At 39.3% G+C, this 14,609-nt stretch overlaps 2 protein-coding genes across 2 annotated transcripts; one reads left to right on the top strand and one right to left on the bottom strand.

The window, feature by feature from the left end:
* Positions 1–11: 11 nt before the first annotated feature.
* On the bottom strand, positions 12–6,188 carry LOC307029292 (uncharacterized protein F13E9.13, mitochondrial). The gene is made up of 6 exons (XM_079665108.1): positions 5,382–6,188; positions 4,640–4,722; positions 4,374–4,554; positions 3,518–3,668; positions 2,552–2,679; positions 12–256 (listed from the first exon to the last, which is right to left on the bottom strand). Exons 1-6 carry the CDS (start codon positions 5,452–5,454, stop codon positions 66–68), a joined length of 807 nt encoding a protein of 268 aa, XP_079521234.1. The 5' UTR covers positions 5,455–6,188; the 3' UTR covers positions 12–65.
* Positions 6,189–6,237: 49 nt separating this feature from the next.
* Positions 6,238–14,233, top strand: ccne1 (cyclin E1). The gene is made up of 12 exons (XM_079665107.1): positions 6,238–6,375; positions 6,904–6,954; positions 7,170–7,257; positions 7,566–7,628; positions 7,931–8,097; positions 8,354–8,489; positions 9,393–9,539; positions 9,732–9,827; positions 11,413–11,547; positions 12,435–12,546; positions 12,655–12,812; positions 13,236–14,233. Exons 2-12 carry the CDS (start codon positions 6,941–6,943, stop codon positions 13,464–13,466), a joined length of 1,347 nt encoding a protein of 448 aa, XP_079521233.1. The 5' UTR covers positions 6,238–6,375; positions 6,904–6,940; the 3' UTR covers positions 13,467–14,233.
* Positions 14,234–14,609: the final 376 nt, after the last annotated feature.

The raw sequence follows: 14,609 nt of genomic DNA, 5'->3' as shown, positions 1-14,609 counted from the left end.
TTTTCTTAAGCTGTTGTTTGAAGGTCTTTAATGGGGCAGCAGACACAAGACAAACACCTTCTCTGTTATTGTCGAAGCTCACGTATCTTTTCCATGAACCTCTTCACTCGCTCCGGGTCGACGGCGTTGGCCCAGTGGCCCCCCTCCTTGAAATGAGAACCGATGATCATCCCATTTGCACCAATGTAGCTTTCAATGTTGTCATAGGTTACCCCAGAACCAATCAGCACTGGGATCCTCACAGACTTGGAAACCTCTGCAAAAACAAAGAAACATCTGAACAGGGGTAACTTCTCCAACTCTAAGAAATGCCCATATTTAATGATACACTTGAACAAATAAAGAAAATAATAAATGATGACTTATGGATCTTTTAAAGGGATAGTGGTTTTGAATTGAGCTTATGTAAGGTAGGTATCCATATTAAGTGTATCCTGAAGATGTTTTTTATGCTGTCTTCAAATCCACCAGATTTTATTAATCTTTTTGAAAAAAAATGTACTTTAACTTGCAGAACCTGTGAGTCGCTAGCCTACAATAACACACACACAAACAAACTGGTCAAACTAGCCTTAGACCAGCAACCCTCGGATTCTGTTAAGTTTTTTTTAATGGAGTTTAGTGGCTTTTGCAAGAGCACATTAGAGACAAATAACAGCTTTAGTTTCCCGTCAGAAAGGGCTGTCTCCATGCAAGTTACCGAGGTGAGAATAATTTGAATATAACATACTCTTTACCCATTTATTTTTTAAGGGTGGGCCTCTTATTTTTTTTGATGGATAAAAGCAGTACATTACTGCTGGTGTGCTGACGCAATTACTGCAGATAGTACACCGACTATAAACAAGTACCTAAAATAACCCCACCTCAAAACATCCAGACTATTCCTTCAAAGCATACAACAACTTGATTTCCTTTCCTCACCATCATATGCACATGGATGGATTTCAAATGTATTCTATTCAAATCCACACAAACAGTTACTGTCAAATGTGGTAATCTGAGATAATTTATTATGTCGATGCAGCATGCTATTTTTTCAGATCTGGATCCTATCCATATATGATAATGTTAATGAATGTCAGTTGCCATGGCGAGAGGAGGCTGTGGCACACCCAGGGAACTTTGGACATTTGGCATGTGAGCTTCAGTATCATTCTGTCTGACCCTTGTCTGCGTGCTTATGGTCCCGAGATAGAGCGTGCATGTGTGTGTGAGGGGAAAAGATGGGGTGAGTGTGTGCATGAAACCAATGCTGTGTGTGTGTTAGGCTTAGAGTGTTTAGAGTCGTGTTATAGACTAAAATAGCAGGCCTGGTATCGCTAATATTAGAAGGACATGGTCCAGATTTACAACCCTCTGACTCTCGGCAGATACAAACGGCAGGGCCTTCAGCTCCCCGTCGTCACTGATTAAGCCACTGATGGAAGCAGTATTCAAATTCTAAATATATATGGTGAACATGTTAACTATAAATATCTAAATGAATCATCCCCAGTTGTTTTGTATTTATAAAAATATATGTTTAAATCTGCATATGTGGCATTTTCTTATTATACAGTCGTTTGCATAAGTTTCCAGAAAATAGATCTGGAAATTGTAAAAGACAGTTTCATAATTCTTGTTTTATTTTGTTAATATATGAGTGTAAGGTTCTTCCAGAAGATATTTGAAAACCACACATAATAATCAACACCAGTTTACTAGTGCCGTATGATGTTTTCAGCTGTATTCTTATCGTATTTTTTTTTAATTCTAATTGGATGTTCTTGACCTTAACTTTGCTTTATATGATTTTTCTCTTCATGTAACTGTATCCACCAAACAGCATATCAGATTGGCAGTGAGTCACCTACCTGCCAGTAATCCTTGTTCTGAAGCTATATTAGTAAAAGGTCAACGTGAGTTGGGTATCACTACAGGACATTTACAAAATGAGTTTGATGCTAAGAACATATTTTCATAGACTTTGACCATAGACTGTTTCTATATAAAGGGCTTTACTAAAGGTGAGGGTGACCTCTGCTGGACGGATGAGGCAATGACTAAAAATGACTTACGGTCGACAGCACAAAATGGTTATAGTATATGGTGGAGAATATCCGAGAAAGTAACTAATTGTCATTGTAATTATTTTGACTGACACTGCGGCTGAGATATGATTCACTATCTTTGAAGGATTGATCATTTTTGTATAGTTTTTCTGTACCAAACTATTTTGTTATTTTTTAAGTCTGGGGAATGTAGGCCGGGATATCTCTGCTGCTCCACAAAACTTTATTCAAAATGGTATTTGAACACACACTTTACGAGACCATGTTGATTAACTGTGCAGCCCAAGGATAGTATTTCTCAAATCTGGGGAGTTACTGCAAATTTAACATCAAGTAGACTCAATTATGCATTGACAAGATTAATGTCAAATCAATCCAATGGATGTTGCTAACAGATTTTGTTTCAGGCCTGTGTTGTTAACTTATAGGACAATTAGATGCTAGGCAGTGCCTGATAAAGCGTTGATGTGCTCCTGGCAGTCTGGAGGGTGCGGTACCTCTGAGCTCCCGCAGGTCAGCCTGCTGTCCTGTAGCTGCTCCTGTGATGATGAGTCCGTCTGAGAGGAAGAACTCTGCTGCATGTGCCGTCTCTTCAATGCTCACGTCTGAGGTCAGGGCATGGGAGCTGGGGAAACAAACACACAGTTTACATACACAAGCAGGACATGGCCGAGTAAAACTGGCTGGAGATAAAACTTTGACTGGGAAGACCATAGTTACATGAATTCCATTACACTGTAAAACGTTCTTTATAGAACAACATAGAACAGGGTGTCAATTTACTATCGTCTGTATCTGTCAACTGTAACTTAAGCTACACTATTTGCAGCAAAGTGTAGGAGTAATCGATAACTTACATCTGCCTCATTCTCCACTCTTTAACAAAGAGTCCTATATATACTTATATAGAATTCTAAATAAGCAAATTATACAAATTGTATAACCAAAATAATTAATATACATTACAAGAAGTATATAATTTGACTATTTTAATATATTTTCACCCTTTTTTGCTGTTGTTTGTTTTTCGTTGATGAGGGGAATTCAATTGTACAAACCTGCAGCTTCTTGACCTATCCTGTTACATCAGGTATATTTTTGATATTTCTATAGATCTTTTTTTTTATAAATAAATAAAAGATTAGTGACATGTTATCCTGTACAAGTCTTAATGGCTTTCCCTTTTGTAATAAGTTTATTTGACAACCAATGGAATGCACATTTGTCAAGGCTACTAACAAACTGTTACACCTCAAATCTCCAGATCTAATATTTATCCACCCAGTCACTATAAATCCTCTTTTCTAACAGGGGGGCTTGGTTAGGGGCTTGGTTAGGGGCTTGGTTCAGCACACTCGGTGAAATGTTTAAGTAAACGACTAAAGTTGTTGCAGCTCTTTTTTGCATCTAAGCGGCACTTATAATTCTAGTTACTAATGAAAATGGAGAGATGGGGATCTCACCTGTGCTTCTTCTTGATGTCGGTAAAGATCTGCACATGCTCAGCTTTGATCTGTTTGCGGTACCTCAGTAAGTCCCCGGCGCAGGCGTTCAGGAGTCCTTCATCAGCCACGTGGGAAAAGACGAAACCCTCGGCCCTGATGAAGTCCAGACCTGTGAACATAGAGTAACATTTGAACACTATGATCCACTAACAAGCAGCCTCTGTGTCAGATACAGGTTTCTTTTGACCAGAGGTTCAGAAATCAAGTACATTTACTCAAGTACTGTACTTAAGTACAGTTTGGTCTGCTGCACATTACTTGAGTATTTCCATTTCATACTACTTCCTACTTCTACTTTCCCCTAATCATTTATATGATAGTTTTAGTCACTTTGAAAATACATATTCAGATAAACTATACTAAATATAATCAACATATAATTGATCATGTGTTATATATACTATATGGATCCCTTGGGGAAATTCACAAGCTATAAGGCAGTATATATTGTAAAATGATAAGAATACAATTGTCCGTCTTGATTAATCAGTAATGTTTTTTGTACTTTAACTATATTTTCATGCTGATACTTTTAATACTTTACCGCGTGTACTGTGGTATCTCTACTTTTATTGTTTTAAATGTTCTTACATAAAACACTAAAGGACAAACACACAGCATCTTATTTGACTGATAAACACACCTTAAATCATGAAACCCGACCAGACCGTAATGAGCTGATATTAGTCAGAAATTCTGTTTACAGTTGATCTGATACATGATTGATATACCTATGTTCTAAACACTTTTACTGCAGATGGTTACGGCATTATATACACAGCACAACGATCATTCAACGATGTAAAGACTGAACCTGAAGCCAGGGCGACTGCCAGGGCCTGCTGGTTTGCAGAGGACAGTATTTGCACTCCGAGCGGCAGCTGTGGACAGATGTTCCTCACAGCCGAGCACACTGCGGTCAGACAGGCCGTCACCTCAGGGCCCACAGAGAACGAGTAAGGGATGTCATGCATGTTCTCGATGACCACAGCATCCTGAAGAGGGGTTCAAAAGTAACTGTACTGGCTCGCTTAAGAATACTTAATATGTTAGGAATTTACACAATGTACAATAACTTACAATCCCTGCATCACGGTAGATTTCTGCCTCCCTGCAGGCTTCTTCTGTGATTCGGGACATTTTCATACAGCCCAGGGGGGTGCCTGTGATAGACATCAAATATGGAAACAATAAGTAAGAGAAATGACAAATAAAAGCTCCCAAAGGTAACCAAATACCTTTACCTGAATACTGCACCTATAAGTATACATTTGAAATATTTGTACTTTTCTTAAATAGATTTTTACTCTAATTTGCTATCGTACTTCAACAGTCAGCACCAAATAATATGCTTTTACCTGACCATGTTAATTTGAAATATAGGATTTCACAGACAAAATGATATGACAGTTTTGAAAGGAGTATTTTTGCAACCTTTACTAGATCCTGAGGCGCCCAAAGAAAATACAGTACGACCCAGAAAGAGGAAGGCAGATGTTGCCATTGTAAGTAGTCTGAATAATATAATAGGCCTAAACCCCATGTTTCAGGAGTGTCTAGGTTGTCACATAAATTCATAATTGCTGGCAAAAACTTGTATATGCAGCTGGATTTAATAATGATTTGTATTAGTGCTTACAAAACAAAACACCTATGGGAAAATGTGTAGTTTCTACTTTTCACCAGCTGGAGATTGATCTGATTTATGTGTGGGTTTTGAAATACAGACAAATGACCTTTACAACCTTTACTAGAGTCAATAAACTGAATAGTTCATTTACAACAGCTAAAATGTAAATGTTAAGGGTCAGGTCAGTCTTACCTGGTAAAGCTTTAACATGAATCATTCCAATAACCACAGATTTCAGTCGCCCAAAAAGGTTCAAAAACGTCATGTTGCCGTTTTTGTGGGGCAACCAGTTGAGCAGAGACAAATAATCTTGCTTTTTGTCTTTCTAAGCATGTGGATCACGTGACTGGCCAAGGGTCAGTTTTGTTTTTGAGCAAAATCAGTGATAATAAACTATCTTTAAAATCCATATCAAACCAGTAGTGCCTAAAACAATTATTTATCTTACATAACGCCATCACCTGAAGTAAAAAAGTATTTAGCAGTGCAGAAAGTGTGTTAAAACAAAAAGCTTTACGTGGATATAATACGGAGATAGCTGGAAATGGGCGGTAGAAGCATCCGCCGGATAACATAGTTCTTTTTTTTACCTAAATAACTGATGCGCCAAGCGTGACAGCGCAAGACAGCCATATTTGGAGTTCACGGAATAAACGTACCGAGTTACCTCACAACATTATGGTTGTATTTCATTGTATTTTAGGCTTAAATCTAAGCACTACGGCTTTGTTTACATCTGACAGACTAGCCACGCGGTGCCCAAGCACTTCCTCTTTGGAAGCCCCGCCCCTGCAGCTGTCACCGCGGCAGACACGCCTCCAGTTTTGCCGGCAAATTTATGAACTCATTTTCCCTCCTCTTTGTCATAAAACATATCGATTATATACAAAACACGAATTCTGTACACGATAAGGATGCGAAACGGTGGTGAATTGGGAGAGAGTTTGATTACAGAGAGGCGGTGAAGCTGTGAGTTTAGCGCCAAGTGAAATCCACTCCTCTCTGACGTTGATGCTTCAAGTCATCTGTTCACTACAAGGCGCCAGCTCAGAGGAACTAGCACGGCCTGGGTACACGCACACTCGGACACAGAGAGCACCACTGCATCCGAACAACAGGCTTTGAAGTTTTACATTATACATATTTAATTTTGGACAAGAGTAAACTTCAAGGGCAGCATCTTGAGGTGAGTGGATAATACGAAACTGTACCATTGCATCGTGTTTGGGAAGCTAGGTGCAACTTTTATTGCTTAGCTGAATTGAATGCTAACTAAACCGCAGCAAGTTAGATACTGGATTCAAGGTTTTTATGGATTCTCGTACTTAAATGCCTGGTGTTATTACTGTTAATGTTAAATGTTAAATTGGGATAATAGGCGTCTCAGCTGTGCCCGTCGTTCGGCCATTATGTGGCAAGCCAGCTGTCCATATTTAGTGGGGGAAATAACCGGTTTCCCATCAAAAATGCGCTAAATAAAAACCTCGGGGGGCTTATAATACATCTTGTGTTTGCCACCGATTAGTTTCGTGAAGAAATAGCATTGTTTGGTACTTTTAAGCGACTTTTTACATTGAGTACTGTTTCCATTTCCCCGCGCCAGGCTGAGTTGGGCTTTGTCAGAAGGAGGGAGTCGAGAGTGGGGGTTGGGAGTGTATGAATGTGTTGTTTTAAACCCCAAATAACAAACGTTTTAAACACTTCTCATTCACAGGTTTACTCTGAAACTGACACATACCCCTCTGAGTATAATGCGAAGACAACGGTGAGTTTCATACGCATTTCATTCATGTCTATTTTAAGCGCGTCAATCAAAGTGTGTGACGAGAGAGAAAAGTTGATGGAGCTTTAGCCATCCGGCTAGTTAGCTTGTTGCTATTTGTTTTAGCCCGCATTAACATATTAGGCCAAGCATGTTAAACTGTTTATGTCGGCTCCGGAGACTAACTGCAAGTACGTGTTTGTCTTTTGTTGTTATAGGGAAGACACAGAAGCGAAGTCTGTAGCTCCCGGGGCGTTCAAAGAAAATACAGTACGACCGAGAAAGAGGAAGGCAGATGTTGCCATTGTAAGTAGTCTGAAAGGCTCACAGAGCAGCCTATAATGGGCCTAAACCCCATGTTTCAGGTGTGTCTGGGTTGTCACAAATGTTCATGATTGCTAGCAAGTAGTGTCTGTGCTTCATTGGAGTATTTCTTGTACAACTGATATTGCTGGATTTAATAATGATTTTCATTAGGGCTTGCAAAACAAAACATCCCTGGCTGGGGCAATTAGCAGTTTCTACCTTTCACCAGCTGGAGATTGATCTGATGTATCTGTGCTTTGAATGGAAGACAAATTGAACTTTAAAATATGTCCATCTTTGATCCTCAGTATTTACAAGATCCTGATGAGGAGGTAGCAGAGATGACGAAGAAGAAGCAGCGTGAATGTGAGGTAGGCATAACCCACCCCTAACTAAGTTCACCTTTTATATACATTTTGGTTACTAAATCTTGCCACTTGGCTTGTATTTGATGAAATGTACAGCTGGTATATAAGTAGGTTGCTCATTCCCAAAGTAATGTTTTGGGGTTATTCTGCCTTATGATCATACTTCATCAATTAAACCCATATTAAGGGTATCTATAGTTCATTTTTTGACTGTAATGTAAACCATCCGGCTTATTGAGTTGTCCGGGCCAATACTGTGCCCTCCCCCTCTCATTTTTCATTCCTCACATCTCTTTCCTGTAAAGCCGGGCTGGAGTCCTGATGCTGGTTACACAAGTCCACAGAGGTGCATCCCCACACCTGATCAGGAAGAGGACCCACCCGTTGCCCTGATTAACGCAGGTTTCCCCCACTACAACTTCCACAACGTCTATGTAACGCCTGTACGGTGCGCGCCGCTTCCTGCCCTGTGGTGAGTACTGTTTTTAGAATAATTATCTTACAGCAACCTGTTTGATATAATATAGCACATGTCTTTCTCTGTGGCCCCTTTTCTGAGATTGTGGCTAATAGTAGTTGTTGTTGCTGGTCTTGTGGTTAACATGTCTGCCCATAGAGCATCAGACTACTGCTTAGCACATGTTGCATAACAAGGGGGACAGTCATGAGTTAAATATTTGATGTTTTACAAATTTTTTTCTTTTTATCTATCTCTATTTTGTTATCAGCTGGGCCTGTAAGGATGTCGTGTGGAACAACATGTTGGAGAAGGACAAGACGTATGCCAAGGATGTCCATGTGATGGAGAAACATCCTCACCTACAGCCCAAGATGAGAGCCGTTCTCCTGGACTGGCTCATGGAGGTGTGTACTATGTCCTTGTAACTAGTCTAGAATTTGTCTCCACCTGGCTTCCATTTTGACCATTTACGCATTATAGGTGGTAAAAGGAAAGGCTGTGTGTATAACCAACTACTGACTTGCCTTTCCTGATTGAATTGGCTAGACAGCAGGATAATACAAAAGCTAGAACCTTAAAGAACATCATACAAAAAGTTTCATGACTGTAAAAAGCCCGAGAACACTAATGCCTCTTACTGGTGCTGAGCTGGACAATTAATCTAATTATTGAGAAAATACAAATGTGTTTTTTGGGTTATTATCTGTAAACACCCTGTGGTACAAACCATCGAGTTATTAAGGGATAATCAAGGTCCCTCTGCTTCGTGCCGGGCTCCGTGTTCTTTTTCCAATAATGACTGCCTCGCTGCACATTATCCCGCTACACGGCCACAGATTAACGACTTGACTCCCGTATTGCTTACGCTAAGAAAATAAAACCATTCCACGGTGCACCAAAAGCTGGAACTCCGACAACAACTTAATTTAAAATGAAGACGGCTCTGATTGATGTTTTCTGTGACTGTCCAAGTCTGTTTACAGATTATTTTCCACAAACAAGTCCTTAAACATAGGACACACAACACAAACAATCATTTATGGTGCATGTCCTCCAAAATCTAAATGCTTTTCAATCACTTCTAAATCTTGCATTTCTTTTTTTTTTTTCTTTTTTTTTTTAATAAAGGAAAATGGAATAGTAAAAAGGTAAACATGGCTGTTCCATCTTACAGTAACAAAACGTTGTCATGTGATGAGCTTCTCCCGATGGGTACTATTTCATCTTCCTGATGCCACTTCATGTCCATAGTGCCAGTGTCATGGGGCGGTCCTATTCCTGCATTAATGTTCTGTTTGTGTTTTTAGGTGAGTGAGGTGTACAAACTGCACAGGGAGTCTTACCACCTCGCCCAGGACTACTTTGATCGCTTCATGGCCACCCAGAGAAACGTCTTCAAAACCACGCTGCAGCTCATAGGCATCACCTGTCTCTTCATAGCTGCTAAAGTAGAGGTGAGAAGGGTTGGAGAATCCGGGAGAAAATCAAACCCTGTGCTTCAATAAGAACCCTGTGGTTATTTTTGGCCTTTTGTTGGATATATCATTGTACTCTCACTGCCCCTTCCTCCTGCAACATCTTCCACTCGTTGGTTTGGTATGAGTGGTTGTTATAAAGGTTGTCTCCTGTGTCATTGTGTCCCTCAGGAGATGTATCCTCCCAAGGTCCACCAATTTGCCTATGTTACAGACGAAGCCTGCACCGAAGATGAGATTCTCAGAATGGAAATCATTATTATGAAGGTAAAAACACACACACTTGGCTCACTGACATCAGTAGGATCTGCTCTGTATTTGTCCAAATATCATATAGCCAAACTAACCAACTGATGATATTTTGGTTTATCTCGCAAACATAGTAAGTGTCTTGTTAAAATATGCCTTGGTTACCCAAGTCACAAACGGTGCTTGTTCTCTTCCCTATTCTTGTATTATTTTACAAATCCATCAATCCCAGGGTTGTTTTTAATAACTGAAATAAGCACTGAAGAATACTTGCAACGGAAAATAATACTAACGCATCCTCCTGTTACATTCAGCATCAAATTGACCCGTATTCAATTTTGAAAATCTACAATAAATACTTAATTTTTTTGTATGAAACTTCTTCTACTTGCCTTAATTAGTGCTATAAAAAAGTAAAATGGAAATGGTTCATGTCATGTATTTGGAATCCCCCCCTGCATGTTTATATCACAGAGATTGACCCGGCAGTGAAAGTGGAGACTCAGAGGGGTCAGAAGTGCAAATGGGACACACACACACACACACACACACACACACACACACATATACACATACACATACACATACACATACACATATGTATGTATATATATGTATATATATATATATATATACACACACACACAATAAAACACTTTCAATACAAATCCTTAAGACTCATTTGGCTTGATTCTAAGTGAACAGGTGAATTTGACCCTGAAGAGAAGAAGTGTCTCGTCTCTATTTATCAACATTAACTGATTGGAAAAAAAGTAATTAGAAATGTTCATGTTGTGCAAAAAGGTATTTTATATCAAGGTTTTTCCTATGTAAAACAAATAATAGAGAAATGTCTTTGAATGTATATGTTTCGTGAAAAACAAGTGACTTATTCCAATGGGCCCATGATCTGTGAGGTGAATAACACAATTGCACTACATATTGATTTAATTGATAGTAATAAAAGGTACAAACAAAAAATCTGGATTTTGGGGTTTCTGACCATTTTTGGATAATTAAACATGCACTGGGTCAAATAGACCCGGGAATATTATTGCTGTTATAGAAAAACGAATATAACGGGAGGGTTAAGAAAACTCTACTGACATATGGTTTAAAAAATAAATACGTTTAAAAAAAAAAAGTTTTGTCTATAATAAATGACTACCCAAAATAGGAAAAGCACGAAGCTCCCTCAACTCGTGTGATGTTAAATTACAGAACTGGAACAGGCTAGTATGTTAGACTAAGACTAAGAAGATGACATGAATATTGTAGAAAATCAAAGGCCATTTAACCAACCGGAGGTCATTTTCTGTTGGTAGTGTAAAAGGATTCAACTGAATTCCCAAATATAAAAGATTGTGACATTAGGGTTAACACATCCCAATTTGTTATGTATATTTTTGGAGCTACATACCTTTGAGATATAGCTGGCATTTACAAAAACGGCTAAATGTATAAAAAAACGAAACTTTAGAAAACTGGCAAGCACACAGTTTTTAAACCAAAAATATAATGAATAATCAAAAGTATTTGAACCTAGGTCAATCCAGTTGAATGTTAACACGGCAGGTTGTCCTCTCGTTCTGTTCTCCCCCAGGAGCTGAACTGGAGCCTCAGCCCACAGACTCCCATCTCCTGGCTCAATGTGTACATGCAGGTGGCTTACCTGAAGGACACCGACGAGCTGCTCATCCCCAAATACCCCCAGAAAACCTTCACACAAATCGCACAGGTATGCTGTTTGTGTTTTTTTCATTTCAAGTTAATTTAGCACGTGGGTATTTCAATAATACAGAAAGAGGACAGAAGTGTTCACACTCACTTAAAGCTTTGTCTATCTTTTAGTTTGACAAATATTTCAATTCTGGTAGCGCCACGGAGTGGCTTAGAGTGTGTTTCTTGTAAGCATTATTACATTACATTGAATTTAGCTGTTGCTTTTATTGAAAGCGACTTAAAATAAGTGAAAGAAAGCATACAAATAAAATCTCAGAACAACAAGAAAAGTGCTGGTGCATTGGCTTCCAAGTGCTTTTAAAAATATATATACTATACATGGATGTATTTTTGTTCAAGTACATTAACTCTGCCTTCTTTGAAATGTATTTTTTTTTCTTTTATGGCGGACCATGCTGTTCTCACCTGTAATGTTTGACAATGATGCTTCACAGCTTCAACTGGCATGGACAGTGACCTGAAATGAACATGCAGTTCCCCTTGTTTATTTGATTAGGAATATGGTTGGATTCATGTAATAAAAATACTTGTGTTTTGAAACATTTTTTTCAAAGAGCTTAAGATTGAAATGCAAACTTAATTGAAAGAAAATCAGTAATTTTCGATGAATCTGTCATCATTTGGCTTCAAGGCATCACTGACCTGCCTGGATGGTAAACTCATTCAGAAGTCGCTTCATGTGTTCTTTGGATCGTCCTACAGTTGATCTCTTTCTAAGTCACATCCATGGACTCTCACATACTGTAGATCTAATCGGTTATTGTCCCTCTATGGGTTGCTGCCCCTCGGGGTCCCCAGCTCTGCAGTGTAGCTTTAAAGAGCAAATGTGATGGTTCAGTATCATTGTGAGGCAGGCTCTGATGTTTCCATTTTTCCCTCTAGTTATTGGACCTGTGTATTCTCGATGTTCATTGCCTCGAGTTCTCCAACGGCATCCTCGCTGCTTCAGCCCTGTTTCATTTCTCCTCTCTGGAGCTGGTGGAAAATGTCTCAGGTAAAAAAAGAAGCTCCTCCTGAACTCCTCTGGCTTTACTCTTCTTGAGCAAAAGTGATCCTAAAGCATACTTTATCATGTCCTCACTTCATCCTTCTGTGCTTGCAGCTCTGAAGAGGGTGGAGGTGGAGGAGTGTGTGAGGTGGATGGTGCCGTTCGCCATTGCGCTGCAGGAGGTCGGTGGTTCGTCTATGAGAACATTCACAGGAATCTCTGCAGATGACATGCACAACATCCAGACCCACGCCTCCTACATCACATGGCTGGTAAGAGAACGTTTTTCAATGTTAGAAGGTTTCACAGGCAGGGAGAAACTAGGGGCTGCCCCCCTCATAATGTTCAACAGTCGGCAGCTTATTATTCAGACATCCATCCATTGTATTGACTATCATCAATCATTTTAAAGCTAGTAGCATTGGTGATGACACACTGTTGTTCTCTAAACGCTCATCAGTTAAAGTCATGCTGTAGTTATCTTGCTGCCTTTACAAGCTTCAAAATGTATTTATCGTCTGAATATGGCGATAATAGTTTCACATTCAGAAAGCAAAGTCTGAAGAAGGAAATCCATATTTGATCTCGGAATTACTGATTTTAGAGAGCTGGATTTCTTAAAAAATATCCAATTTCATCCTGAAGAAGTTTTCTCTAGTCACAGTAAATGTAATCCTTGTATTTGCTGTCTACAGGACAAGGCCTACTCCTACCAGAATGTGGAGTTGCAGCGTCACGGCAACTGTCCTGTACCCTCGGGTGTCCTGACCCCCCCGCAGAGCAGTGAGAAAACTGAAGAGCTGGTCCCGGTGGACGCTGCGGTGCTGAAGATCAAACCAGGATTCAAACTCCATCCCCACAACGACGCTGTCCAAAGCAGCAACGCCATCACTGAAACTGACCAGATGACGGCAAATCCGAAATAAATGTGTCTAACTTCTGGCTGAATGGAGAAGAAAAGCACCTCTGTTGTGTTGACTCTGAACAGCAATGATGGATTCTCAGTGGGAAAACATTCATGGAATTTGTATTTTTTCCTTTTTAACTCAAGCCAACTACATGGATTAAGTTGCTTTTAAATATTGGGAGCACAGTGACTTTGACAAAACACTGCCACCCAGTGGACAGCTTTTATCCCTGCAGGATTATTTAACCCTTCAGTCAAAGAGCAAAGGATCTGTTACGGATGCGACGGCTCAAGAAGATTTTCAACAGCATTGCACCCAAATGCTTACGTGAATTACAACCACACCTACACATTTGTTGGTTGCAATTTTTTTTTTCCTATGCAGAGGCCAAATTGAATGGACATTTTTTCTACTTTATTAAGTGTGTTTGGGGTGTGGGGGGGATGATTGCTGTTTTTAATCAGTGGCCTCATTTGCCCAAAAACTTTTCCTAGGGTCATACTTGTCCCTCTGTGCTGCTATAAAAGTGGGCTTTGCATGATGGCGAGTGTTTGCGTGTGTGTGTGATGCAGTGTGTTTTGGATGAACTCTTGCCGTGTTGTCGTTTTGCTTAGGGACCAGTAGCTTGGCTACCTAAATGGACGAGTGAAACAGCCAGGCTTCAGAAGCTAAAGTATTGATTGTATTTAACTTTTATTTTTATCCTAACCTGCGTTTTTTCTCCCCACCACCAAAATGTTTATTTTACTTTTTAAAATAAAATGCTGCTACATATTTCAATTAAACTGTTTCTAAGGACTTTTAACAATGTTTGGTCGTTTTGGGGATTTTTTTTTTTGTGACAAGCCTCTTCTGAAATCACACAATTGTTCCCAAAAAAAAAAATTAAAATATTTTGGGTGTTAATGTTTAATTTACGATGGCTGCAACCACGAGTCACTATTATAATCAATTATTCCTTATTCATGCAACATGTGTAGAGAAGACACGCCGTAAACAGTCTTTTCTATCATGTTAATGTGTTGGAGTTTTGGATGGCCAAAATAGGATCTTTTAAAGACATCACCTTGGACATTTATTATTTTCTGTAATTTTAGAACAATCAATTCATTGTCAGATTAACCAAAAGTGAAAGAAATAATGATTTGCAGACCTGTGTAG

The sequence above is a fragment of the Notothenia rossii genome (genome assembly GCF_949606895.1).
Source record: "Notothenia rossii genome assembly, chromosome: 2".
NCBI classification, from domain to species: Eukaryota; Metazoa; Chordata; class Actinopteri; order Perciformes; family Nototheniidae; genus Notothenia; species Notothenia rossii.
Note: the sequence above shows the minus strand (reverse complement) of the source record. Positions and strands in the feature narration are given on the sequence as shown.

What these genes read in the sequence shown, in the direction of transcription:
- LOC307029292 (XM_079665108.1), bottom strand. Translation starts at nt 5,454, where the DNA reads ATGACGTTTTTGAACCTTTTTGGGCGACTGAAATCTGTGGTTATTGGA. An exon ending in TCTACCGTGATGCAGGGATT is followed by an intron (nt 4,555 to 4,639) that starts GTAAGTTATTGT and finishes ACCCCTCTTCAG; the next exon opens with GATGCTGTGGTCATCGAGAA. An exon ending in GGCAGTCGCCCTGGCTTCAG is followed by an intron (nt 3,669 to 4,373) that starts GTTCAGTCTTTA and finishes CTATGTTCACAG; the next exon opens with GTCTGGACTTCATCAGGGCC.
- ccne1 (XM_079665107.1), top strand. An exon ending in GCGCCGCTTCCTGCCCTGTG is followed by an intron (nt 8,098 to 8,353) that starts GTGAGTACTGTT and finishes TTTTGTTATCAG; the next exon opens with CTGGGCCTGTAAGGATGTCG. An exon ending in TGGAAATCATTATTATGAAG is followed by an intron (nt 9,828 to 11,412) that starts GTAAAAACACAC and finishes GTTCTCCCCCAG; the next exon opens with GAGCTGAACTGGAGCCTCAG.